General features: G+C 38.7%; 1 protein-coding gene across 2 annotated transcripts in view; it reads right to left on the bottom strand.

Moving 5' to 3' along the window:
• The window catches only part of ADGRB3 (adhesion G protein-coupled receptor B3), a 693,569-nt gene that overhangs the window by 397,214 nt on the left and 269,111 nt on the right, over positions 1-27,244 (bottom strand). For both annotated transcript variants that reach the window (XM_053914265.1, XM_053914266.1), the window contains exons 5-8: positions 21,402-21,566; positions 20,806-20,970; positions 2,675-2,776; positions 2,196-2,302 (exon numbers count right to left, since the gene is read on the bottom strand). In XM_053914265.1, the coding sequence (XP_053770240.1) occupies positions 2,196-2,302; positions 2,675-2,776; positions 20,806-20,970; positions 21,402-21,566 (539 nt within the window). The remainder of the gene's footprint in view (positions 1-2,195; positions 2,303-2,674; positions 2,777-20,805; positions 20,971-21,401; positions 21,567-27,244) is intronic.

Raw genomic sequence — 27,244 nt, 5'->3', positions numbered from 1 at the left:
TAAAAATTAAACATAAGAAAGTTTTTGGTTGTATTTAATTCTGAAATACACAGTCTGAATATTGGTAGCTATTAATTAAGGGACCTTTACATTTCATATTGTTACATTTTACATCATGAAATTCTGTCATTATATGTGTGTATATTCCCCAGAAAAGTGTATCTAAAAAAATCTGACAACAAAACCAAGTCAGTAATTGAATTGATGATTATTTGACTGCATTTGACCCTATTTTTATTATTTTTATTTTGACAGAAATAAGTCTCAGTGAAGCCTAATAGCATCATTACTGATATGCATATAAATCTATACATTATTAGATATGTATTCATGTGTAATCAGCATGCATTGATGTGTATATTAGTATTTACATTTATGTGCATTTATACATAAATATATATAAAATATAAATGAATATATATGTATGTCTCTACATGTGAAGTCTGACCAAAAATATCCAACCGTTGTTAATATAACAAGAATGGTTTGCATGACATTGATGTAACCTGGCACTGGCACCCAAGGAGAGTGGACTGGAATGTGCATGTGTGAACAATGACGACTTCACTGTACTAGTCAGTGGAGGTGGTAGATGCCATTGAGTGAGCATGTATACTATGTGGTCATTGTATTCAAAATGAGTGAGTGAGTAGAGCAAGGAATCTGCATCAAATTTTGCATTAAACTTGAACATTCTTTGTGGAAATTTATTGGATGATTCAGAAGGCTGCAGCTAGGGGCAACCGGCGATGGGCAGCTTCGTGACAACACACCTGCTAACGAATCACGTCTCATGCAGTTTTTGGCGAAATATCAAATCACAGGTGATTCAGCCCCTCTGCAGCCCAGGTTTGGTGCCCTGTTACTTCTGGCTTTTCCAGAAACCAAAATCACCTTTGAAAGGGAAGAAATATCAGACTGTCAATGAGATTCAGGAAAATATGACAGGGCAGTTGATGGCGATTGGGAGAACTGTGTGAGGTCCCAAGGTGCCTCCTTTGAAGAGGACTGAGACATCATTGTCCTACATACAATGTTTCTTGTATCTTGTATCTTCTTCAATAAATGTCTCTATTATTCATATTACATGGCTGGATACTTTCTGGACAGACCTTTATATGTATATATGTGTGTACACACACACACAAACATACACAATAACAGAAATAAGGTTTCTGCGTAGCCAAATAATCATCACTTCAATTGCTGGTTTGGTAAGCAAACATTAGCCAGAATTTGTTTTTCAGGTTTTTGAAAATGTACTTTTTTTCTGTTAATCAAATACATTTACTTCATTGATAAGGGTTATTATTGTATAAGGTACTTCTCCATCCACAAGCAAGAATGTTACTTATTTTGTTTTTCTCAAGGAAGTACACATATTTGTGAGTAACAGTAAGAAAACAAAACGAAAGCACAACAAAATGTAAAGGCTCTTAACTAAACATCATTCTCTCCAATGCTCCATTTTTCTGTTGTCTCATGCTCCCATTTTGTTCTAAACCCCACGATGTTTATTTGTGTAAAGGGTTCTTCTTGGCTGTTAGGATGAGATGACAACAGCCTCTGACAAATGAGGATGATTTGCACTTGTAATATACCAAGGAAAGTTTAACTGTGCTCAAAATATTCATACATCATACTCTGGGAAAAGAGGGGCTATTTTTAGAAAATTTGGCCCATGTAATCTAGTGCAAGTAATTAGTTTTCTCTGGTGCAAAAACACTGGGATTTTGTTCATGTCTTAACATCAAAATGAAGTGAGAAATTTGATACCTAAGTGAACAGCTTTATTAATTCCTAGCTACTAAATGCTAAAGAATTTAATTAAAAAATGTATGGTATTTTGAAATGTCTTATATACTCTTTAACACAGATGTGTGCCAGTCATGATAAACAGTTTTACTCCTATCGATTACACAGTAATAGATTTTCCTCAGTCCTTTCAGCCATTAGACAAGGAATTCTTTCATGTAAATAGCAGGATCCATCAAAACCCACACCCTAGGAACCAAACAGTTTAGCACTGACTTATAAAAATTAGTTTTCTATCACATCCCTTTTTCCTTTAGGCATTTTTTTCAGAGGTTTTTTTTTTCTTCCTGATTTGATTGTACAGCAGAAGGTTAAATTCTCACACAGTGATCATTAGCAAAAATAAACAGAGCAAGTACTAAAGCTGGCTTTGCACCTACTGAATGCTGCAAGTGTCTGTACTCATTTGATATGCATCTTGCAAAGCTCGGCTGTTCCCAGAAGGCCACTCCATGAAGACTGAGAGAGCAGCGTCTGCTAGTGGTGCCTGCGAGTCACAAAGAACAGAGAGAAGCTTTATAACAGGAATGCTAGAAGGCATTGCATAATTGGGAGGCAGCCTAAAACACTGGGTCTGTACATTTTCTTGCTTTCAAAAAAGCATGCATGTGAAAATGTCATTTTGATTATTTTTGTAATGTGTATCAGTCATCCTGAGAAACCACTGCATCAGCAAGATTTTCCAGCTCTTTTCATTGGCTCCACTGATGAAGCACTTCACTAAAATTGTCTCATCATGTGCTTGTTGCACAGACTTATTTATGGGCATAGGATAAAAACATGACTTCATAAGCAAACGGAGCATGCTGTTCGTGGATGGCGGTCATCATTTGAGTTTGGGTAGGTCATCCTACTTTACCTGTGGCATTCAGTGGGCACTGGTTGAAAGCCAAGTCACCCGCTGGCGTCCTTTTCCACACCATGGACATCAGATAATCCTCTGGGCATATTTCATAAGGTGCTGAAATTTAAAACAGAGGGACTTGAATCCAACAGTGCTTATTTTTTTTAATATTGGCAGTAAACAGTTCTCAAATGCATTGTTCTAACTGTAGAGTGCTTTCATTTTCTTTAAAGTATATTGTTTACTGGAATGTTAGAGATGTCTCCATAAACAAATAAACAAACAAAAGACCAGGTTTCATTTCATTAACTACAAAATCTTCACAGAAACATACTTTCTTTTGAAAGTGCTTATTGTATAGGCTTTTTGAAAAAGTCATTTAGATTTGTCTATAAATTGAAGATTATATTCAAGCATAAAAATAAAAAAATCTTTCTGATATTCATGTTTTGGAATGTCATATAATAAAATAATCTCCAATAAACTGAAAGCCATATTACATTTATTAACTGTAAGTATTAGGAATAAAACCAAAAGGGAAAAAATATATAACATTAATTCTTTATACAAGGGCAATAGTGACAATCATACTATATCATATAAAATTGAAGGGCAGATAAAGAGCTTCCCAGACAAGAAAAAACTGAAGGAGTTCCTCATCACCAAAATATTATTATATCAAATATTAAAGCAACTTAAGAAAAAGTAGATCAAAACTATGAACAATAAAATGGCAATAAATACCTACCATCGACAATTGAATCTAAAAAACAAAGTAGGCAAACAAGAAGAGTAGAGACAGAATCGTGGACATGGAGTGTTTTGATGGTTGCCATATGGGAGGGAGGAATGGGGGACAATGGGTGAGAGGTGAGGGGATTAAGAAGTACAAACACGTAGTTACAGAATAGCCATGGGGGTGTGAAGTACCGTATAGGAAATGGAGTAGCCAAAGAATTTATATGCATGACCCATGGACATGAGCAATAATGAGGGGATTGCCTGAGGGAGTGGGGGGTGCTGGGTGCAGGGGACAAAGGGGGAGAAATTGGGACAACTGTAATAGCATGATCAATAAAATATAACTTAAAAATTAAAAAAAAAATCTGATATGATCTTTTGGCCTTCCTATTTTCAAAAGCTTAATTTAATGACTGAGGAAAGTAACTTAAAGGGAATGTCAACAATAACAGGGGTAAACCAGAAATATTTTAATGGAAAGCCAAAGAATTCATAAAAGAACAAGCTCTGTCCATATTGTGTTCAACCGGACACTTTTGTCCCAGATAAAAGAACACCTCAGTCCCTTCTCTAGACACACGTACTGTGGTGCTTTTCACAGGGAACTGCCCTTGTATGTTCCAGTGTTTGCCTTTGCTACCAGCCTGGGATCTTGTCTGCTCCTCTCGGTATCTTGCACCTACTGGTGCATCTGGTACATAGAAGTTGCTCAAAAGTGAATAAGTGAACACATTAGTATATGGTTATATAATTGCATTTAATAAATAAGTAAGGACCTAAAATAGTAAGTACCTAATATACATGTGTGACTTCCTGGGAGAAATTTCTTCCTTTGCAGATAATCTACTACTTAATCCATACTAGTAATAATTCTACTAATACTAATTCTACGTCAAAATTTATGAACTTATTAGGATACATTACAGTTATTCATAGGAGAAGAATATAATTTGATGAATTACAATATTGAAAGAATATTCCCTTTATAATTACCTAAGATAAGATGAATGGTTTAAACACATGGGCATTTGAGAACTGAAAGTGACACTGAAGACCACAAATGCCATCTCCTTATTCTTGCCAGATGAGAACACCGAGGCCCCAAGGGCAGAGGCTTGTTTAAAGTGACAGAGCTGCCGGAGGATCCAGGGCACTGGGTGCCAGGATCCTGGCTCCTCAGTAGCTGTCCTTTTTCCTGACTTCCTGCATATCCTTTGTGCTCCCTCGAGTTGTTTAAGATAATCTCCCTCACACTGAGTTTATATATATATATATATATATTTTCCCCTAAACTAAATTCCCATTAAAACATAGGCATTTGTTTCCAACTTAATGGAATCTTTGCTTGGTAGACGGTTTACCAACTGATTCAACTTTTACCAACCCCATTTTCAAAACATGTCTTCTCTTTCCCCCACCAAGGATCTCCTAACCTGATGCACTCATTCCAGTCACTACTCACTGAAGCACTTCATACTTTGACTTCTGCCTCCTCCTTGGAAATACTTCCTTAAGGATGTCAGAAAACTGTCTCTCTCAGGCCTCCACAGAGCACGTGGACCGTTCCTTCCTCCTCCATCTCATGCACTGTGTGTTCACAGAGTGATCTACTTCTTACTTTTTTTTATTGTTAAATGTTTCCCTTAGATCATTTCAAACACATTAATAAGTCAACTTTACCTCAATAAAAATAATTTATATATGTACATATATACTTTTTCTATGTTAAAAATAATAGTAATATTCATTACTAGAGCCCTTATTAAGGGTCTTCCCTGCCTGGATTCATTTACTTCTCCCCAATAACCTTATGAGGTAGAGACTACCCATTTACCAGAAGGGAAAACAGGCACAGAGAGCTTAATTAATTTTTTTCTTTGGGTTCCAAACATTCATTTTATTGCATGTTGGATTCAGAGAAAAAACTAAGGGTAGCAGCGAACAACTGGGTGGGAAGAGCCACCTTGCCAAGGAGCCTCACGCCTCCCCAGTCAGAAGCCAGGCCACGCCCCCTGTCACGTCACCCCCTGGGCTGTTGTAGGGGCAGAAGGGCTGAGGTTGGCGAGGCCCCTTCCTGGGACCTAAGGGCTGGATTTGCCACTAAGTCTGGCCTGGGAGAGGTGGTGCCAAATAGAAACAGAGCCATTACAAATTGAAACTATAAAATCACAAAATAAAATCCATTACAAAAAAAGGTAAAACTCAAGTGAGTATAGAGACAGCCTCTGTGCAGAACTCTGTCCTCTAATATTACACGAATAGAAGAGCAGAGACATAAATTAGGCCATGCAGCAGCCATCACCAGCCAAGGGTCAGCAACCACCCACTCCCACATTGTCCACTAGGGTTGCACGCTGGGAGCCACTTCTCCCATTGTGTCTGTGGCTCAGCCCATGAAAAGCCAAGTGTTCCTGGCCTTGCTACCCCATCCACTCTCCTGCCAGGTGGCCATGGAGTCCCTGGAAAGTGTCTCCTGAGAAGAGGGGCACAGTCAGGAAGAAAAGGCAAAACCCAAAGGTGAGACAGTGGTGGGCGAAGTCACTGCTAAGATGCTAGGTGGTGTCCAGGTGAATGCCAGTAATGGGGAAACAGCGGGAAAGAGAAACAGCTCATAAATGTTGGAGCTACAATTAGAATGTGATCAGTTGGCTTGTGATCCCACACTCTCTGTGCTGCAGTGAAGCCTTGACATATGTCCTCCACCTCAAGTCACGTAGTGGTAACAACTATGTGTTTCTTTGCTTCAGATGTCTTTCCTGGGCTTTGGACTGGCATAGCCAACTGCTGAGTGGCAATTTTCACCGGCTGCTTTGAAGACATCTCAATCTACATACACTTTAACTCCCATCATTTTCCTCCATAATGCTGCTCGTTTCCTCTCCTTGTATTTCCTAATGCTGTTAGTGACAACTCCAATCTTGTATCCAGAGCTAAAACCATCATATTTTTCATCTTCTCACCCTTCTTTTCCTCTTAACCTACCAGAAATCTACCCCCACTGCTTCCCTGGCAGTCATCCTGTCCCATTTGAATTAGGGGAACAACTCCATTGGTTCATTCAGCATTTACCTACCATGTGCTATGTTTGAGGGAGGACTAATGGGGTCTGAAAGAAGCATTCTCTGCCTTATGGAACTTTCAGTTACTGGGAGGAGGTAGAGATCAAACAAACACACCATTACTTGAGTCCAAGTATGATAAACACTGCAAACAGTATAGGCTGCTGTTTCAATATCAAAGCTGAAGAACCAAAGAAGGCTTCCTGGAGGAAGTGATGCCTAATTGAGACCAGCTGAGTGAAGTGCACTCTGGGAGGAGGTAACAGTATTTGCAAAGGCCTGGAAGGAAAGAAGAGCTTGATGAACCCAGACCAGTGGAGCCAGAGGGAAAAGAATAAGGAGTATGGAATAATGAATGGGATGGAAAAACAGGCCAAAATTTACATAGGGAGGTCCCCATAGGCAGCCACTGAAGGGTTCTAACAGCGATTAGTAAGAGTTGATTTTTAATTTTAAGATGTTTGCCTTTCGTGGGTAAAAGAGATGGGAGAGCAGTAGGTAGGGTAAGACCACTGAGGAGGCCAAGGCAGGGCTTTCACCCAGAAATGATGATGGCCTTAGGGAGGATGATTATACAAAAGAGGAAAAGCAGCAGGTGGCCAGGAGGTCAATTTAGGAGGTAAACTAAGTGATGTGGGGAATGAGGACCCAAGGGGACAAGGATGATGCTTGCTTTCTGAGCTGAAGAGCTGGATATAAAGTGATAACTATTGTCCAGTATCTTCCCCCTTAACCGAATTTTCATGCCACCTCAACAGAGTTCTGTCTAAAATGAAGATTAACCCCACAACTTGCTACTTAAATCCTTTCCATGGTTCTCCAGTACTGCCTGACAAAGACAACTAGGCTCAGTGTGATGAAAAAGGGCCTCTAGTGAGACCAAAACTAACATTCCAGTTACAGTTCACACTCATTCCCCTGTGCATCAGCCTCACAGAATTAACTGTCACGTCCAAGCATTCCACACCAACTCATACTTCCCTGACTTTGCAAGAGCTGTATCCTCCACTTAAAATTCTCTCTGCTCTTCTTTTTTCCTTTGTTTTGTTTTAAATTCCTATTTATCTTTAAAACACATCTTAGATGGTAACATTCTCTGGGAAGCCTCCCCTTATACCTTAGTCACTGAGTATACAAGTATTATGGGTCTTTCTACAATAGATTGAAAACATTGGTTAAATGCTTTGCTTGTATGTGTGAAACTCTCCAAAGCCTAAATTTTGCTGTTTAGGAGACTGATCATGCTTTCCTTTATTTCTCTTTAATCTGCTATAATGAACTTGCATGGTGCCCAACATATAGCAGGTGATCAAAACACATTGTTAAGTAAATCACTGTTACTGAGGAGACAAGATGGTAGATCCTCACTGTCTGAAGGAACTTTCTGCAGCGATGGAAATGGATTTTCACTGTTCAATATGGTAGCCACGGGCCAAATGTGGCCACTGAGTACTTGAAATGCAGCTGGGAAGACTGAGAACTGAATTTTAAATTTCATTTAACTTTAACTAACGTAAATTTAAAGCTTAATAGCCACAGTGTTGGACAACACTGTAATAAATAATTATGTTTTCTGTAAAAGTCAGCCAAAACTACTATAGAATAGGAGAAAAAAAGAAAAATTAGACTACATGTTAAAACAAAAATATATCATGCATAGTCTATTATATAATTGAATTCTATATAAAACAACTAGCCTATTTTAAAAGACACAGCAATCATTAATCTGCAGCCGGGGTTTGGAATGCCTCTGCTCTCGCTGCCCCGCAATCATTAATCTAATGTTACTATTATACTAAAACTATTTTTGTTTCACGAATACACCAAACTTCTGTTCAGTATCTTCCTCATCTTTTCATTTGTAATCATTCACGTTCCTTCAATTGTACGTAGGTTTTCAGTGTTCAAACTCAAATTTTCCTTGGTTCCGTTGATGAAAAATGAAATGTTTCATAAAACTTCTTGCTATAAGTTTTTTTAAAATTTATTTAGTCTTGACATAAACCTATGAAGAATCAATGTGCACCACAGACTTATTTCCCAGTAGTGGTTTCAGAAAGCTTTTCACACCTATTGTAATTCTGAAAGCACTCCTCTGGGCAATGCCCCTCCCCCAGGGTTGACTGAGTGGTCAGAAAATCTGGTAATTGCAAGCGTTCACCACTAGATGGCATAGGTGGGCCAATAGGGTGAAACGTTTACTAGGCCAGCCGCTGAAACCTGTAAGGTTCAAAATCAAGGTGGGCAGAGGTAGTAAATGAACAGTATACTTAGAAGTATGGGTCAGTGCTTGGTTTTTTTAAAGGTATACTACCAGAAAAAAATGTCTTCTTTTCATATAGGTACGTTTAGTGATTAAATTAGGCTGTTACAACACCCTTCAATCTGGTCCCTTGTTGCAGCTCCCACCATCTCCAAGCTCACTGCCCATACCCTTCTCAGCGACACTAGCCCCTTGATGCTTCTCCAATAGACCCGCCGCCTCAGAGTTTGCGCACTTGTTCTCTCCGCCCAGGGTCTCCCCTTCTCCCCAAACCTGTGCCTGGCACATTTCTTTACTGCCTTTAATTTTATTTAACTTCATCAAGGATTTTCTGACTACCCCTCAAACACTCCTCTGCTTTATTGTTCTTCAAAACACTCATCACCTTATAACTTCTACGTATTCTTTCTCGCGTCTCTTCCTGCTAGAATGTGAGCACAATGAAGATGGGGATTTTTCTATTTTGTTTCACTTCCAGAGGACATAGCACTTACAAGTCTAGCATTCATGATATACATGTACATAGACGTTTAACCAAAAATTATCAAATCTTTTGAAAAGATCTACTTGTGATCACTCCAAATACTGAAGATGACAGAAATGAGGATGGTTCAGTGACGAGGACAGTGTGTGCGGTGTGTATTAAATAGGCTGGCAAAGACAGTGATGTTCACTTTGGACTTGTAAGAGACAGGGGTTAGCAACTATGGTTTTCCTAAAACATTAGCCAAACGAGGCTTCCAGAGTACCAGGTGTTGGCAAAAGTTTACCTTGTGGAGTGTGTCTAACTTGGTAAAAGTCCGAGGGACCCTTTTCAGAATCACCTCATGGGATCTGCATACATCCTACCTGGTTAAGGTGGAAGCTGATTAAATAGGTAGCTCTTTTCCCAATCACAGCCCTCAGTTATTAATGCCCATTTACCTACTGATAACCATTATGGTCTCCTTCAAATAGATACTACCCCCAAAAATCACAGTAATTTTTTAAATCCAGAGAGGTCGACGAGCTTTGTTTTCTTTACTGTAGATTCAGAAGCCTTGGATTCATTTTGTCTCTGAGAGACAGAAACACAGGGTACCGATGCTAAGAAAGATGACAGGGAATCATACATTCATGTTGCAAATTGGTGGTCCAGGATTTTCAGCTTTTTAGTAGTAATGTCAAATCCCGCAGTGCTTTAAATATTTCATCAAAGGTGATTTGGCATACTTTGAATATTATATCTTTAAAACTTACTTCAGAAAGTAGGTCTACTTATGCTCATATCAAAAGCAAAACAGCCTAGAAATCAAAATAAAAATTTATTTTCTGCCATCTCACATTTCTGCCGTTGCCAGTGGTGGCTCTCCTCAGTGCCACTTACAGAATTCGTTCATTCTACAGATGTTTACTGAGCTCTGTGATGTCCTACTCACCTTGTAAAACACAGTACATAAGAAGAATGAACGGGAACAGTCAGGGTCTCCCAACTCTCCAAGTGGTAAGAGAGATAATAAGTGAAGAAAACATCATACGAATGCTGGCTGTGCTGAGAAGTCCTGGCTGCCCCAAGGAGTACTTTAGGGCAAAGCTTGTCAGTGGAGAATTTCCAGAAGATGTCCAAGTTCAGGTGCAAAAATAAGCATGAGCTAGCCAATAAGGAAGGGGAAAGTGCCTCTTGGGAACCACATGATCGAAGCCCTGGGGTCCAAGGAGAACATGGGACACCCAAGGAACTGGGAGCATATCAGAATGACGAGTGCAGCGCTGGGGATGAGTCAGAGTGGGAGGGAGAAGGTTGATACATGATGAGGTAAATTAGTAGTTTAGATTCAAAGGCAAGGGAAAGGTGTTATAATGTTTTGAATGCTGGACCTGCAGTTTGGAGAATGGATTGAAGCAAAGTGAGACAGAAGGCAGGGAGGCCTGTGATAAATCTAAACGGTGTAATTGGGGAAAGGGCATGGACTCACAGGAAGTGGCAAGGTAAAGTGCATGCATTCAAAATCTAGTTAGTAGGTGGTTTGGGCTCAGCTCCATAACTGCATGTAGGAGGTGAGGAAGAGAGAGAAATTAAGATGGAACTCAGACTCCCAGGAAGCATGTCTGTTGTGCTACATGCTGAGATCCAGCACAGGAGGAGAACAGGACTTGGGAAAGAAGATGCTGAAAATACTTCTGAGTTTGAGATATTTGAGCCTGTCTTGGTATTATCAAGAAGTTAGTTGGTATATGGAACTAAAGCACATGAGAGAAACACAAGCTAGAGATAGAGATTTGGGTTATTTTTTTTTCTGTTTAATGCTACCTATGTGCATTTGTTAAATTAGAAAATACATAATTAGCTCAGGCCACTCTCTGTGTTCAGAATAAAACCATATTATTGTGTAGCAATATGAAGGACTCTTGTTTCTTATGCCTTAGTAAAATGGAACAGCAGCTCTGTTCATCAGCTGAAAGATTCCACTGTTTGCTATCATGAGGGCAATGATATAAAAACCCATTTGTAAGATACAACTGCACTTAACGCCGCAAGAATGTGGTTCACATGCTCCCTTAAAACAAGGTAGCAATTACCTAGGGATTAGCTGTTAATCTGTCTACTCAAAGTGATTTTCCTTCTCTTAAAAATAGCAAAAATTGTACAGGGTTTAAATCCATTTGATGTGGAAAATTAGTTTTCACCCCTTTTGCTGGAATTTCATCATTAAAGAGAAATTGATTCTAGAGTAGAGCTGGCATGCAGGGGGAGAAAAGGGCACGATGCATGACCCCCCATTTCAAACCTCCCTTGCTGGCACTCACTGATTCTCATGTTTGGGGAATTCCCTGAGCTGGGGGATGCAGAGGTGAATGAGATAGATCCCGTGTTCGTGCTCACACAGCTTACAGCTCCCATTTCAGTGGTGGGACCTACTCACGTGAAGAATTCATGGTGCAGCTAAGGTCTGAGGGAGAAAGAAGGGTGTTTATCGACTGTGTTTCCTAACAGCCTGCCTGATAGACAAACTAGTTTTTATCAGTCTCAAGTTGAAAGGACATACAGTTATAACAGCAATATTCACCTATCACTGTGACTTAGGTGCTCCTCTAAGTGCATTCCATATTTTAATTCATCTAATTCCTCCTAACAACCTTAGGAAGTGGATGCAAGTATTATCATCATTTTAAATGTGAGGAAACTAAGGCAGAAGAGAAATCACTCAGGCAGGACACGGTGGATCGATGCCAGTCAAACACCATTCTCAGTCCAATCTCATAGCTGTTACACTGTCTCTAAGCATTTGTTGCACAGTAAACAAGGCATTTATATATTTTGGAAAAATTTGTTTCTAGTCTGCAGGTCAGCATGAACTTTAAATTCATTAGCAAACAATGTGCATTACAGGTTCTTTGTTTGAGTCCTTGGTCTAGACCAGCAGTCCTGAACCTTTTTGGCATCAGGAACGGGTTTCATGGAAGACAACTTTTTCCATGGGGTGCGTGGGGATGGTTTCAGGATGATTCGAGCCCATTATATTCAAGCTCACCTCCTGCTGTGCAGCCTGGTTCCTAACAGGCCTGGACCGGTACCTGTCTGCGGCCCAGAGGTTGGGGACCCCTGGTCTAGACAGTTTTATATCAATATATAAACACATCTGAAAGTTCTGGATTATTGTTTTCTTAAGCTATATATTTCAATTCAGCACACAAGGTCAGTTGTAGTTCCAACCTGTTAATAGCAATAAAAATAGACATCTACCTTTAATTGTGAAGACTAACTATACCATCACTTTTAGTGAGTTTTAAGTTTCATGTCGGGGTATAAAGAGGTTTTTGCTGGAGAATAGTGTTTACTTGCCTTTTTATGTTATCGGAGACCCTGCTGAGGATAATAGGGCCTCACAGCCTCCTGCAAGTCATGGCACGTGCAGACAATAATAAGGGTTGGAGGCACACAGGTAACTGGCAAGGCTTTTCCCAGCTGGGGCCACAGGCCACACCCCCCAGCTTGCCCACTACCCTGAGGCCTTTGGGACTGCTATCTGGGCACACCTGGGGACAGTTCTAGCCAATCCAAGGCTACTGGAGTGCCTTCAGGAGCTCTGGCCTAAAAGAAGAAACTGGACTGAGATTTGGGGAAATTAAGAAACTTGCTATAAAAACTTACACATTTTTTACTTCCAACATCTCATGGATTTATTTCTAAGGAAGGGAGGATTGTGCCAGAAATTGTAACTATAAAAAAAGAATAGTATATGTGTTAAAAATGTCCATTGCAATTCTAATTAACTAAGAGCATTTTGAAAGAATAAGAGATTATAAAACATAAGGCATTACTCTCATAGTCATTTTGAAACTTTTAATCATATGTTTTATATAAGTGATTCCATTAGTCCAGGTATAGCATTTATGATACTGAATAAAAACATTGAAAGGAGCAAGTATCTAATGACCTACTACATTTAACTAGGTTCCATGCAGGCTAGTGGACTTGGGAGGAAGAATATAGATAATTCATTTGCAATGAGCTGGAATTCTAACCAAGAGATATAATAATATATATGTGTAATAGTAAAATAAAACAAGGGGAGCACAAAGCAAGTTTAGAGGGGTCAAAGAGAAAATCATTCACCTGATTATGGGAGAAAGAAGAAGGACTAAGGTAGGAGACATCTTTTAACAAAGCAAGCAACAGGAGATTTTATATATATATATAAAGGTATACATAGCTTTGGAAAGCTAACTAGCTGATAGATGAAGATCCCACTATGCACTAAATTGGGCAATTAACGAGACTCTGTGGAGGTTTTTTGAGCAAGGGAGTCACATTACTAAGGCCATGAATTGGGAAGAGAAATCAGGTAAACCGTGTGGAAGAGATGACAAAAGGTGGTTGTGGCAATCATATGGGTAAGTAGACAAAGAGGACCTGCACTGCCATTTAATAATTCTAATTAGTTACAGTATTTCATCTTTTCATCCTTAAAACAATCCCCCGAGGTGCACGTTATTATCACCATTTTATACATGAGGACACTGAGGCCCAAAGCCAAAGTTCCTTTGCCTCTAAGTCCCAGGCACTTTGGGCCATGCTGCCCCTCCCCCACTAGCAAGCAGTGGCCAGGAGAAGAGAAAGCAGGGGTGCTGGGTTGGGGGGGCCTTCATGGAGGTGGAATCTAGCGCTAGCCCGAGGATTGGTACGAAGGAGAGATTACTTCAGATGACGGGAATGATTGGGTGGTCAGAAACGCCCTTCTGGTGGTACAGTCTGATTCGATATCCCGGTTGGAACTGGCTATCAGGCATTTGGAAGACATGAGGGCATAAAGATGAGAGTTGTGGGTGCATCTCACACAAGTGATGGCTGAAGAGAGAGAGCAAGCAGCCAGAGAGTCAGTGCAGGGCCTTAGGGGCATCCCGCGTCAGGGTGTCCGTGGAGAGGGAAATAAGTGGGAAGAGAGATGTCAAGGACCCTGTTCACGTTTACCGTATCGATAAACTTTGAATCCAAAAAGGGGTTTTATGAGTTGCATTAATTTGAATTTTATTAATTTAAAAATAATTAAATGGTTTCTAAAGTATGTTTATTTTTACTATAAAAATGTGGGATGAAAGGGAATAAAGTGAAAAGTGCTGCTTAAATTTTTTTAGTTCAATTTGATAATGATCAGCATGTTGTCAAATATTTCTAAATTGGACAAGGCAGGGTAATATGAGATTACACCAAATTGCTTTTGAAGTTTCTGCTGTGGCAGAAGCTGTGAGAATTTCCTCCAAGTCTCATCTGATGAGCAATCTGATTAGACAAATTATGATAATAAGTATCTCCATAGCAACAGGTGTGACTAAGGCACATATAGGACTATCTGGCATACACATTCGTTATTTTAGACCCCGGTGATTCTGCCTATGAAATTTAGCTCGTTTGTTGTAGAACTGTAGCCTGGAGTAGGTAATAAAATGCTTTCTTAGATATTTATTAAGCAACAGGTAATGTCCCTCACCTGCGGGGTATCTTCAAGTTTCAATTCATGTCCCTACTCTTTGAATGCATCTGAGGTGTTGTAGCAGAACAGGTAGGACCTTTAAGATGAAAGACGTCAATACTTAGTGCCACCTACTGTGGACACCAAACTCGGCATTTAGTTTTAGGTGAACAACTGATATGTACACTCAGGGGTGACATTATCTGCTCTGCCCAAAAGTATTCAGTGCGAACACTTGCCTTAACCTTTGAAACTTGTAATAATATTGAACATGTAATAATATAATTCCTAATAGGGCATACTCATAACATCTGATAGCAAAAAAAAGAAAAGAAATGCTAATGAATTAGGAGCTTTTTAAAAGTACTATTAGTGATAATCTTGTGGTTTGGAATGAAAAAGTATAAAGCAGGTGCCAACCTTTATGTGAATATTTCAATATAAAGCAGTGTCCTTTTTTTCTCTTCAGAAATGTAGGAACACTTTGTAAAGTATATGATTGTCTAATCACTATGTTGTATACACGAAACAAAAACAAAATAATATTGAATATAAACTCTAATTGGAAAAATAAAAATAATTTTAAAACAATGTATATTTAATGCCACGTATCTGGGTGTCTAATAGTAATTACATTTAGCTTTAAAAATGCAGTGGTCCTCAATTTAGAAGTTTGACTTATTAACTCGTTAAACTTCTCTCTAACAAAGACAAAATACTGTATCAATAGTGGCTAATCCACCAGTTCTCCAACTGGGAACAGAGGAGAAAATAAGTCAATGTGAGCGAAGGCTTCATTCATCCTCCTCCCTGACAACCTCCCCGTCCCCCACCACGAATGCCACATACCCGTGTGCACGTAGTAGCTGTCAGCTTTGGAAGACGGGAGGTGGCAAGCGGTACTCCTGCCCAGGCAGAGAGGAGCTGGGGGTGGCAGGACCTCGGGAGATTTGTGACCTGACAGTGCACAGCTGTGTACCAAAGTGATCAAACCATACCCAGGTTGTCACTCCTCCTCTCCACAGAAGCAGAGCAATGGGGATTGAGAGTTACCTACAGACAAAACTACCTTTCTTTGTTCACAGCAAGTAGTTAAAAGCCTAATTTTCTTTAAGTGATTGCTTTGAAGAGACCTCATTTTGGTTGAAACATGAGTGGGCTAGGGAGACCTGAAATGGATGGTCTGTATTTTCATTATCACCTGATTCCAGAGACAATCCCTTATTATTTATGAAGAAGTATACAGAAAATAAACTTTTCCACCTTGTTTAGGAGTTGAAGCAGAGGACTCTTTGCCATTTCTTTGTTAATTTTACTACCTTATTTTTATTTACAGTAGTCCCACCCTTACCCGCAGGTGTTAAGCTCCAAGACTTCCAGTGGATGCCAAAACCTGAGGGTAGTGCTGAACCCTATATATACTATGTTTTTTCCTATGCATACATACCTATGATACAGTTCAATTTATAAATTGGGGACAGCAATAAGAGATTAGCAACAATAACTAATAAAAAATAAGCAATGTTAAAATATACTGTAATAAAATTATGGGAATGTGGCATTGAGTAAAATAAGAGTTACTTGAACATAAGCACTGCAATACTTCAACAGACCACCCACTCACCAAGAGGGCTACGAAATGACTGGGAGGGGTAGCGTCCACAGAGTGGACACACTGGACAACGGGAGGGTTCACATCCTGGACAGAATGGGACAGAACGGTGTGAAATTTCATCACACTGCTACCCAGAATGGCGTGCAATTTAAAATTACACATTGTTTATTTCTGAGACTTTCCATTTACTATAGGACCCCAGTTGGCCACAGGTTACTGAAACTGGGGAAAGCGAAACCACAGATGAGGGGAAACTACAGTATACATTTTGGCAGTAGCCCAGTGTAACCCAGAGGCTGGCCTGCAGCATGGTCAACATCGTCTCGTAGCATGTTAGGAGAGCAACTTCTCAGGCCCCTACTAGACCAAATGGTGAGACCCTCCAGGGGCCTGGCTCGGGAATCTGTGTTTTCACATGTTCCCTGGGTGACTCTTACTGTGCACTAATGCTTGAGAAGCACAGCTCTGGTCAAGGGGGACAGTCATGCAAAGAAGACAGGAGTACAATGTAAGCAAGTTTTGTGATTTTTTCTTCCCACCAGAGTTCGGTTAAAACAAAATGACTCAGAGACCAAATGGAAGTCTCCCCTGGTCTCCAGAGAGATGGAATCCTGTAGGAGAGCAACCTTACAGAGAGAAGGAACAGCCGGTCCCTCCCGGAACACTATTTCCCCTCAGTGGGGAGACAATTTATATTTACTGTATTACAAGTAGCCAAATGCTGATGCAAGTGCGTTACAGTGGTCAAGACGAGTTTGGAATTACACACACTATTGCCAACCTCCTGTGGAACGAATGTTTCCAGTTAAATATCCCATAAGTGCTCTCTCTCTAGTCTAAATTGCTGTTACTCTGTACATTTATGACATGGCTATCTTACTTCACCAGTTTTTCTCAGCACATTCAATCTGCAGGCGCACTCACCATTTGTAAATAAAAGCCATTGGGGCTCCAACAAGGACATATTGTGTGTAAATTAAGTTTAACATCTACCTGTGAATGGTATGTTCCAGCTTAGCAGATACTGACTAAGGAGCAATGGATCTTAGAGTTGGAGCTACAGGAATAGCACACCCCTTCCCTGGGAACACGCAAGGAGGTCCCGGAAACCTGAAAGTTACCAAAAGCCAAGCCACCAGTAACGTCTGCCTTCCACATGATGTTAACCAGGGAAATATTGAAAAACAAAAAAGCAGAGGACTAAAATTAGTATGTTATTACAGTGTAGCGATGTAATAACTCATAGCAGCTATTTATTACTTTTCCACTATTTCAGCCCTCAGAGCCTGAGTGTGTACAGTGAGACTGACAATGACAGTATCATTCGGTGAGTTTGACCAAGTAAAACATTGGGTAACTTCATTGTCTCTCTATAGCTCCCCTATCGCTCAACTAACAGCACATACAGGGTCCAGCAGAAGTAACGCCATTGAGTGCGGTTGGGAGGGTTCATGTCTCACACGAGATGGGCAGCAATTTGAACATGTCACCTAAAATGTCATATGGTGCGCTGGAGTGTGATGTTGTTATGCTACAGAATTACATGCTTATGATTCTGTAATAAAATATTTTTTATGTACAAAAGGGGGCATTATTTGTGCTGGACCCTGTATATGTATGTGTGTGTGTGTGCATCACATATATATTATATATCATATGTAAAACATCTATATTTCATATATGCACTGTTAAATAGAAAACAAATATAATATGTAAAAATAAATGTATTTTTCATCCCTCTATTTCTGTTTTCTTATAAGGACAAGAGTGATATCTTATTTTTGGTCAGTGATGCTCTTTTCTTTAAAAAAATTCCAATTTCTTTTCTTAAAAACTAAAAAATTTAATTACAGTGAACATTCAGTATTATTTTATATGAGTTTCAGGTGTACAAAACAGTGGTTAGATAATCACATACTTTACAAAGTGTTGCCCTAATATTTCCAGTACCCACCGGGCACCGTACACCGTTATTATGATATTATTGACTATATTTCCTATGCTGTGCTTCTCTCCTTAATACTTTATTTTCTCTATTTACCAGTAAAGGAATATATTAATCTTGATGGGAACTTTATTTTCCATTTTTATAGTAGACACCATAACAGCTTTTGATTAAATCCAGATGATTAATCATTATTTTCATTAATTATCCAGACAAAGATGTGAGTATATTATATTTTTCTTTCCTGACAACTGAAGGTTTGTTTCTTGGCAAACTTGATTAATGTGTTTTGCATCCAAATTAAGTGAAGCATAAAAATAATACTAGCTATTTTCAGCAACCTGGAGAAAAATTAAGAATGAACAGCACTAAAAATAATACCTAAAATAACATATAATTTTAAAAGGAACATTTGTTGCAATTGATTATTGACAGAAGAAAAATGACTTAGGAACTGTTAAGATAATTCAAAAGTTTTTTCAATTTATATTGTCAGTGTATAAACTGGGAGCCATTATGTTGCTCCATATATACTATACTTTCAAATCATATTATGGAAAACGAAAAATAAAAATGTTAAGGTTAATACTAAATATACAGGGGTTGGCAAAAGTAGGATTACAGTCGTGAGTATACAAAACACAGAGTTATAAAACAAGCTATTATAATAATCATAGCCTGCAAGTCTTTTTCCATATGAATAACCATAAACCCACTTTTGCCCACAACTCTATCTATAATATAACATAGCATTATACATATAATATAAAAAGTATTTACTATTTTATATAATGTGTCAACCTACTTTAAATCATAACAGCCAGCAAACAAACCTAGCAAATAAGGTACAATATCTTTTTTTTTTTGTAAATAGATATGTAAAGTGTTTTCTAAACAGCAGGTGGCAATCTTTTAAATTGGATGCAGCAGCTCCATTTTGCCTCTCTATATGCAGATGACAGTTTTAAAAGCCCAGTTAAGAACCCTGACATGCTTAGACTAGTTTAGGTAACTTCAAGTATTAAAAGTCTTATTTAATCATGCCTACTGTTCTAATACCATTTCTCCCCGGGGCAAAAAAAAAACTGTTCTGTATAATGCTTCTTAATTCTTATGCAGCACAGGAGCAATTTCACAGTGCTAATCTGCACAGGTATCCTTCTCAACAAAGCTCTCCGTGCTGACAAATTCTTACCATTCTCAATTCATAGGGCCCTAGGAAGTAACAAAATGCATTTTAGATCTTTGGTAAGCTCCAAAAAGCCTACTGACACTGTTACTCTTAGATTCCAGTTTCCGTTGGTGTTAGAGTTGAACTATGAGAAATCATTAAAATTCTCAGTATGAAGAAATACAAAGTTTTGACCCTTAGATATCTCTTAGAATTCCTTGTTTTTTCTAAATTGAAGTAGTTATATTAGACTGAGACAGAAATCCATAATTTTCTGAGCTGAAAAAGGAACCTTGAGCGCTGCCCTGACTATACTCCCTAGGAACCAGAAAGCCAGCAAGACCAGCTGGCTGCTACCCGCAGCAACACGACTTTAACTGGGTCTTCCAACTCTCTCAGGTCGGTGATCTCCCTCATACACGGCTGAGATGTTTTAAAACTCCACCCCTTCATCTTTTCCAGCACGTTTATAACAATTTTGCCTATGATAGCATTCTAAAATCCTAATTTTCACTTATTTATTAAGTCCTCACTCAGTATGTCAATACTATTTTAGGAAATATATACACAATTCGGAAAGAATCTTTGTTCATATAATGTTTTAAAATACAGGGTGGGGCAAAAATAGGTTTACAGTTGTTTGTATGGAAAATAATATAATAATTAATAAATAACAATACAAGAAGGAACTCTATTTCACACACTCACAACTTACTTTTGCCAACCCCTGTATATGATGTATAATCCAGGCTTTCCTGAGCTCTCACTTTTTTCTAGGCTTACAGTTAAAATCCTTTGATGTATCTGCACTCCCATTCTTTCACTACTAATTAAGAGCTATGCTTTCATTTTAAAATGTGTTCCTCATAGGAATTTCCCTTTCCAGTGGAAAATGGGGCAAGGACAAGGAAATGGGGATGTCCAAGGTCATACATCAAGATGGATTAACAGCAGAATTTACAAGTGTCTGAATTTCAACATCATCTTTTTATTTTCTCACTTAACTATCTAACACTTATATCTTTACACTTCTATTATAAATAATCTAAGGCAATTTGTTTTGGTTCTTACTAAACAAATAATTAATGCAAATGGTAAAAAAAAAATAATACCCCAAACTAGTTTAAATCATATCCAGCCATGTTGTTGTTCAATATGGCTACCTTTGTGTTATCACATGTTCACTGTCATTTTGCAGCAGATGGTTAAAAAACCTATAGAACAGTCTAAGAACATAAACAGAGGCAACTCTCTATATTACGGAAATAAGTAAATTGACACTTATCACTAGCAATCCTTCAATTGAGGAAGTACTGCCCTTAACCAATGAAAATATTTAACCCCCCCCCCTTTTTTTGCTAACGAAGTGTTTTCATTGGGATAACCTCAGTTCGTTCTCACCTGGACATCGCTGCTCACTGCATCTTCTCACTTCTTCGCCTGTTCCTTCACACTGCTGTCCTGTAATCGCTGCACCCTGGCAGGTCCTTGTTCGCCTTTCCCAGCCACCATCACACGACTTGGAACAGCCACTCCAGTGACCCCACTGATTCCACTGACCATTGGCTGAAAGAAATGTGTCCTGGTCAATGTCAGCAGTCCACCACACTCTGCTTTAGTCATTTGAAAATCTAAGGCCCATTCCTGCCTGTTCAATTTTTATTAATCTACCGCCATGAATAAACTTTATTCAAATATTTGACTTACTGGTCAACTAAGGAGTGTTATGATGAACAGAAATTTATATATTTAGCAGAATCTTCAACTGGACATTAAAACTTATTTGTAAAAAGTACCAGTTCAGTATTAAACTTCATCAACTTAATTGATATTTGAATTAAGACCCTCTTGAATTCTTCTGCTTTATTAATGTGACATAAAGTAAAATGAGTCCGAGTACAATTGGCTTCATTTACTAGAAATACATAATCATCGGCGTGGTCCTGTCACAGCTTTTAAATGGCAGGCGCCCCTTAAATGCGGTGAACAGGTCTCACCTGTACACTCGGGATTGTAGCACTCTCTGCTTTCGGCCCACGGCCCTCTGCACTCAGAACCCCCGTGAGCGGCGGCAGTGCACTGCCGGCTTCTCTGCTGCGTCCCATTTGAGCAGGTCACTGAGCACTGGCTCCACGAACTCCACTCCTGCCACTGTCCATCAACTGCCAAGGCAGAAAGAGAGACAGTGTAAGAAGATCCTCCAGGAGAGAAGGCTGTGAAGAAAGCTCAGGGTAAACCTAACCTTGAAGTACAGTCCCAATCGAAGGACTCTTAAAGGGACACATACAATGGAAAGGCACACTGGCATTAGATTTCATTACTAACCTTAAAGCTACTATTACCTTATTTTGCCACTTCTATTTCCTTTTATGTGTCCAGAATCTTTTTTGATTCATTTATTTCTTTAATAATATTTATTGATCACTCAAAATGCAAGCAAGTCCTTGATGGGTACAGGGAACGGTAAACAAAATTAATACTGACCAATAATTCTTAAAGCTCATATTTTAGAGAAGAAGCCCCTGGAATGAGTTAAATAACTTGTTACAAGCTAAATAGATTAATTATATAGCATTGCTGCAAAGGATACTTTCAAGATACCATCAAGAGTTTGGAGGGTCTGGGAAATCTTTGTTGACATGAGTTTTGAGGCAAGCCCTCAAGGATAATGGGGAAATACCTAATATAAGAGGAAGTCCCACAAAGATGCACAAAGGTCATTGGCAGAAGAAACATGGGCACTTCCAGGACCCGAATGAAGGCCATTGTGAATGCAATCGGGAGAGCCAGGTGAAGAGGTCTACCAGAGAAGCTGGGTAAAAAGGCAAATGTGAGGTTTTGTAGGCTTTTGGTCAACTATGTTAGTGGTTTGGACTATTATTCTCGGACCATTAAGAAGCCAGCGAAGGCTTTAAAAAGGACTCTATGATCTGATCTAATGCAGGATGGAGGAAGAATTGTGGGAGAGGGTAGGGACAGTCTGAGCTAGGATGATGAAGCAGTCCGTGGGTGTCCTGGAAAGATTAGGGAGCTACTGGGGAGGAGGTATGGCACTAAGGTCTCATGGGAGCTGAAATGGAAGGAGGGTCAAGATTACTCCCAGGTTTCTAGTGACTAACATTTAATAGACTATTGAACTTGTCTTTGGGAGATTCGAATTGAGACTCATTTATGTATTCATTAAAATGATTTGTGAGAGTCTATTACTTATCAGACACTAAAATAGGAATTATGAGACCTAGAGAAATAAAATATCAATCCCAAACTCAAAAATCTTATAACTTGGTAGAAGAATTACATTATACATGCAAATAAGTAATAGGTAAAAGCAGTAATGTCTTAACATGGCACATGAAGGATTTCAGAGGGTGGATCACATGTACTTGGGGGATAATTATATTATAGTGAAATTTGGATAATTTAGAAAAAAAAGCAACAGCATTGACAAAGGCATAATCACACAATACAAGTGAGCCAATTAGTTGAGCAAAAATATTTACCTAATTTAGAATGCCTTAAGTATCATAGAAGAGTTACAAATGCAATAGTATGTGACTGTCTTCATTTTCCAGTATCACTCCGTGGTTCATAGTCAATGTCCTCACAGTGAAGACAATTCACCATGAATCTAAAGTTCCAGCGTAAGTTAGTGTTGCTATGAAAACCCATCTAAGTAAACAAGAAAGCCTGGCGGACTATGAGTAAGTGCTTTCAACCTAATTTCATGCCTTGCAGGTAGCTATTAAAAGAAGGTTGTATAACAGGTATCTGGCTGTACTTAATAAATCCTTTGTTAGATTAAAAATCACAAAATGCCAATTTAATCATTGCATTCATGTAATTTTAGCATCTCACTTTATTAAAAGTACCCAATACAATCTTATTGGCTATAGTCCATTTGCCAAAAGGAAAAGGAAAACTCTAGTGAATTAATAGGACTTCATAAATTATCCATTTCCTCTCTATTTTGGCTTTAAAGATGAGCACGTTTTTCATTTTAGAATCTTGCTTCTCAAAGATGACATTTTTTGAGCTTGCATGATGCACCTTCACTGTCCAAAGCATCCTGAGAAGGGTTAAAAAAAATAAGGCTCATGCCTGCACCTTGACATATATTTGGAAAAAAAGAAGAAGTACGTGTATTCAAATGATTGAAAACACCCAGAAAGCAACACACAAATGAAAAACAAAAATGAATTAGGTGACACCAGCCTTATCCAGTGCTGAATGACTAGAATAAAGGACTATGTGATATCCTTGATAATTCTGCTTTTAGGTGCATTTTCAGTATTTTTTAAATGGATGTAATAGTTACATACTCACTGGCAAAGAAAAGAGGGTAAGTCTTTCTAGTCAAGGAGACGTAGAGTCAGGAATGAGCAAGTCAAATGTGGAAAGAGAAGATAATTTGGCAAGGGGTTGTAATATTGATGAGAGGTCAGAAAAGACCTTGCTGAAAAGCGATTAGAATGAATGAAAATATTTGTGAAGTATTTTGTTCATTAGGCTCTTCTCATAAGAAGGTTTTATATCACCATTAGCTTTAAAAAAATGAAATGTATACATTTGTAATGTTAGTTGTTCAGTCCTGTCAGCTAAGGTATACATTTTATGTTTTGACTATAAAGTTCAAGAGGAGTTAATATTAAGGTTTTTGAGGGAAACTTTTGAGGTTCGACACTATCATAACAATCAGCAAAACGCATTTTAAGTGGGAACAGTTTTGTTATAAAGTGAGTTTCAGAAGAGAAATAACAATGAAATTGAAGCTGTTTCAAGTGGACACTTTTGATGTTTTATTTAACCCTGAGAACTAGTAGGTCTTCTTATTGAACATTAACTGCAATATTATGAAAGAATAGACTTGACAAAGTAACTGATTGGATATTTTTTTTTAAAAAAGAGGAAAAACCCAATATTCCTTTAGTGTGGTGAAGTCTAAGTTACTGGGAAAATGGAAAACTGAGAAGTCAAAAAGAGAGGGACATGTGAATTTAATTTAAAAGATTAGACAAAAGACATTATGTAATATGCATGAAGTACTTTCTTTTAGTGACAAATACAGGACAGTGTTTTATTTCAGGTCTTTTCAGCTTGATATCAAAGAATTAAGAAAACCATTAAGTGTACTCTTTTTAGAGACATCAGCCCCAAGACCTTTCAGGAAATGGTAGTGTCTTTTTTTTTTTTTTCTGAACGGAGGACTGGGAGGTGTCTGAGAAGTAGAAATTAAGAGCTCTTTTTTGGAAATTTAAGTACTTCCTAGTAGGATATGTGCATTCCATTTCAGGGATAAATGTTGAGATATTTGAAAATGAAAATATTTAGAAAATATTTATCATTTGCTCTAATATATATATACATATATACACACATTATCTATCTATCTACATATATATATATACACACACATATATATATTTAATGATCACTCATCTAGGTAGTACAAAAAGGGAAGGGGCTGCTTTTATCTTTTTCTCTGATGCTTATCAGGGACTCCAAAGGGGTAATGAAGCTGCCTCTCCTTCGGCCCTGCGTTCAGACTTGCTTGTCACCTCCACCAGGAATCGAGGCAACAGCAACAGTCAGGCCTCTCTCTCCACACCCCGTGTCCCTTTGTGGGGCTTGTTTCTGACATTTGTAAGAGATAACTCCCAGAGTCATTGTAAACCCACAAATTTGAAAATACCTCACTATTTCTTTCTAAAACTGCATCCCTATTGAAAGCTGATTAACATCTTGTCATTCTGTCAGAAAAGTGTTCCCGGATGATTTGGGGAAATGTAAATACTCTGAAACTCCTCACGGAGTCTCATAATGCACTCACAAATAAAGACTTCCAGAGAATCTAGAATATGACTGGTATTGTTCTTCTAGATTCTGGGAAACCTCTGATATTAAAGACCAACCAAGCTCTGCCATCAAGGAACTCGTGGTGTGAGGAGCTGTGGTGGAGACAGGTGATGAACAAGCAAACCCACGAATAAACAGGGGGGTTTCAGCTGGAAATGTTGTGAAGACAGCGGATAAAAGAGGGCAATGTGGTAGGGAGTGCCCAGCCAGGCCTCTCAGAAAAGACCAGATATGAGCTGAGTCCTGCGTCATTGGAGCCAGAAACGTGAAGGTCCTTAGAAAGATCTTTGCCAGTGCAAGTGCTTGAGTTGAAGAAGGCCTTGCGTATTCCAGAACAGAGAAGAGCTTGTGGGGATCAAAACAGGGGAGGAGGTAGGAGATGGTTGCTGATGGTGTGTGGACACCAGATCCCTTGGGGCTCCGTAGGCCATGTGACCAAGTACAATGAGAAAAAATGAGGGAATTTTAAAGTAGGGAAGTGATGTGATGTGATTTTCATTTTAACGCTTTTTCATTTGTGTGTAACATGGATTGTAGAAGGGCCAGAATGGGTATGGGAGATATTAGGGGACTATACTGTAGCCCAGAGAGAAGGGACAGTGTTTTGGATTAGGTTGACATTAGTGGAAACGGAATAAAGTAAAGCAATTTGAGATATTTTCTGGATGCAGAGCTGATAGGTTGGTGGTAGAGTATGGAAAAGTAGGGAATCAAACTTGACTTTTAGGACTTTGGCTTATTGAAACAGATAAATGCTGGAACCTTTTATTGAACTGGGTTAGACCAGCATTCAAACAGGCCAGGGGTATAAAGTCCTAAAGTCAAAATGTCAATTTTGAACACTCTGAATTTGTAATGACATTATAGACATAATGCAGGGAGTCCTGAATTACATTAACTTTAAAAAATGCCTTCCAAATCTATTTGAAATGTCATCATCCCTCCCCTCTTTTTATTTTAATCCTTTCAGGGAACAGCATTTGGTAAAACACCAGACAGGTGATTTCCTCTATAACGTGCACCGAGGATAAGAATCAACACTTTCTTGGGCTTTTTCGATTTCTCTTCATTTCCATCATAAGCACTTGCAGTTGGATTTTTTTAGTCTTACTTTTCAATTTAAAAACTGTAAATGCTTATCACTTTATGAACACAGAGGTGAGGAAGAACGGAGAGCAACCAGGCTGCGTTCTGAAGCTGGCAGAGACCTGAGAGGCCAGCCTGTCTCACCACCACGCGACGTGCTTCCTTCCATGGCAATGTCACACTGGACACAGTGAAAGTTCGATTCAGTATGTGACACAGTGCCGGGTTTTCCAGACCCAGAAGAATTAAAATTGCATTGGCTAAATTGCTAGATTCCTGGAGTTTACTCTGTTCTACGAACATCCTCCTGCCATACGCCCGGGGTTGCCCCTGTGTTCACCTGGAAGAAAAACCTGTCGCTCACGTATGAGGCCAATTACATCCCGTGGTCCATTTTAATGAAAATATCATTTCAGTCTGTTTTCACATTTTGATCAATAACTGGTGACAATATAGGACAGCATGAAAAACAAGGTAGGTAATATACTCATCCACAGTGTCGGAATATTCTGGATACTAAAACCATTTTGGGAGCTCTTCTGGGTTGATTGTTACTGACGAATGAAGCTATCTGCAGGAAGGAGTTCGGGGAGAAGAACTCTGGCCTTGGCTTTGAGGCTACCTGATACAGGGAGGGTGAAATTCCAGAGTTCAGATTCTTCTTGCTTTGGACAGATGCTGAAGAACATACAGCTATGTTTTCCACTTGCCATTTTAAAATAAATTACAAAAGAGAAAAATCAAAATGAAATATCATGTAAAAATTGGAATTAAAAATGGAAGTTATGAAAATGCTGATATGAATTTTTTTAAAATGTTAAGACAAAGTTTAAATGAGAAAAATATTAAATAATAAAAGAAAGCAAGCCGGGATTAATAAGCACATTTTAAAAAACTCCTA

This window comes from Desmodus rotundus, chromosome 11 (assembly GCF_022682495.2).
Source record: "Desmodus rotundus isolate HL8 chromosome 11, HLdesRot8A.1, whole genome shotgun sequence".
In the NCBI taxonomy this organism is placed as follows: Eukaryota; Metazoa; Chordata; class Mammalia; order Chiroptera; family Phyllostomidae; genus Desmodus; species Desmodus rotundus.
Note: the sequence above shows the minus strand (reverse complement) of the source record. Positions and strands in the feature narration are given on the sequence as shown.